The sequence below is a fragment of the Ananas comosus genome, unplaced genomic scaffold, assembly GCF_001540865.1.
Source record: "Ananas comosus cultivar F153 unplaced genomic scaffold, ASM154086v1, whole genome shotgun sequence".
Taxonomy (NCBI): Eukaryota; Viridiplantae; Streptophyta; class Magnoliopsida; order Poales; family Bromeliaceae; genus Ananas; species Ananas comosus.
In genome coordinates, this window is record NW_017891905.1 from 9705 (window position 1) to 11151 (window position 1447).

Sequence of the window (1447 nt, forward strand, 5' to 3'; positions counted from 1 at the left end):
AGACGCAGGCTCTCCTCCTCTACCGCATGCCGAAACACCGCGACGTCGTAGGAGGCGGCGAGCTCGCCTTCGACGACGTCGTGGTGGTTGTGATAGAGGCATGGGAGAGGTTGTGACAAAAAAAATTATAAAGAGAAGAAATAAGAATAATAAAAAATAAAAACAAAAAGTATTTTTTTCCTACAGAAAAGATAAAAAATTGTAGAAGAATGAAGGAGATGATGAAATTGCATTGTTAAAATAAAATTACACTGTTTTTAAAAAAAATTGCACTATTTTAAGTAAAAGTTACACTCTTTGAGACAAAAATTATACTCTTTGAAATAAAAATTACACTTTTTAGACCAAAGTTGCACTATTTAGGTAAAATTTACACCATTTCTCCTTCCCATCATCTTCCTCCTTTTTCCTCCTCCTTACATTATTTCTCTTTCTACCCCCGTCAGAGCCGCCAGGCCCTTGACCCCGCCCCCGCCGACCGTCTTATCGGCATAGAGGGCGAGGGCGGTGAGCCTGCTGTCGCTGACCTGGAGCTTCTCGAGGTGGACCTCCGCGAGTGCCAGGGTGGCGGTAGGGAGCGCCTCGGGGAAGGGGTACCAGTCGCCGGAGCAGCGAAAGAGCTTGAGGCTTTTCAGGTTGGGGGCGCCGAGGATGAGCGGGGCGAAGCACTGCGCATTGTACAGCTCCTTGAAGCAGATGGATCGAAGCGAGGACGAGGTCGCATTGCCACTTGCGTTGTCATCGTTGTCGACGAGGAGGAGCGGGGAGTCGAGGCCGCGGAGGCGCTTGAGGGAGAGCTCCTCAAGGAGCGGGCATCCGCGGAGGATAGCGAGGGCGCCCGAGGCGCCAAAAGAGCAGGAGGCGACGGAGGGCTTGTGGAGGGCCGGGGCGGCGGCGGCGAGGCCAGACATGTCGGAGTCGGAGAGCGAGCGGAGGAGGAGGAACTGGGAATGCAGCGGAGCTCGTGCTTGATGCTTGCAATTAATTTGTGTGTGTGTGTGTGTGTGTGTGTGTGTGTGTGTGTGTGTGTGTGTGTATACCAAGCCCTTGGTACTATTGAGTTTTCGGCCGTTGGATGAAAGGATGTGCAGTTAGGATGATAATGGTAGCAAAAAGAGTATTTTACTATTAATAGTATTCCAGCCTAATTATATATATATATATATATATAGTCCGGTTGGGATACTATATAGCACGAAACATTTAGTGCTATCAAATTTTCTGCCGTTAGATTTACCTCTTTTATTATTTTCATTCGTTCGATTACACTATTTAACCAACCACCCACTCAACCTTAGGGGGCCCACTCATCCTAACCGCACATCTCTTAATCCAAGTATAGAAAACTTAATAGTACGAAGTCATTAGTGCTATTAATAGTATTCCAGCCTAGTTCTTGGTGATATATATATATATATATATAGAGAGAGAGAGAGAGAGAGAGAGA

At 47.1% G+C, this 1447-nt stretch overlaps 1 protein-coding gene across 1 annotated transcript; it reads right to left on the reverse strand.

Moving 5' to 3' along the window:
• Positions 1-416: 416 nt before the first annotated feature.
• On the reverse strand, positions 417-911 carry LOC109705204 (F-box protein SKIP2-like). The gene has a single exon (XM_020225943.1). The coding sequence runs from the start codon at positions 909-911 to the stop codon at positions 417-419; it is 495 nt and encodes a 164-aa protein (XP_020081532.1).
• Positions 912-1447: the final 536 nt, after the last annotated feature.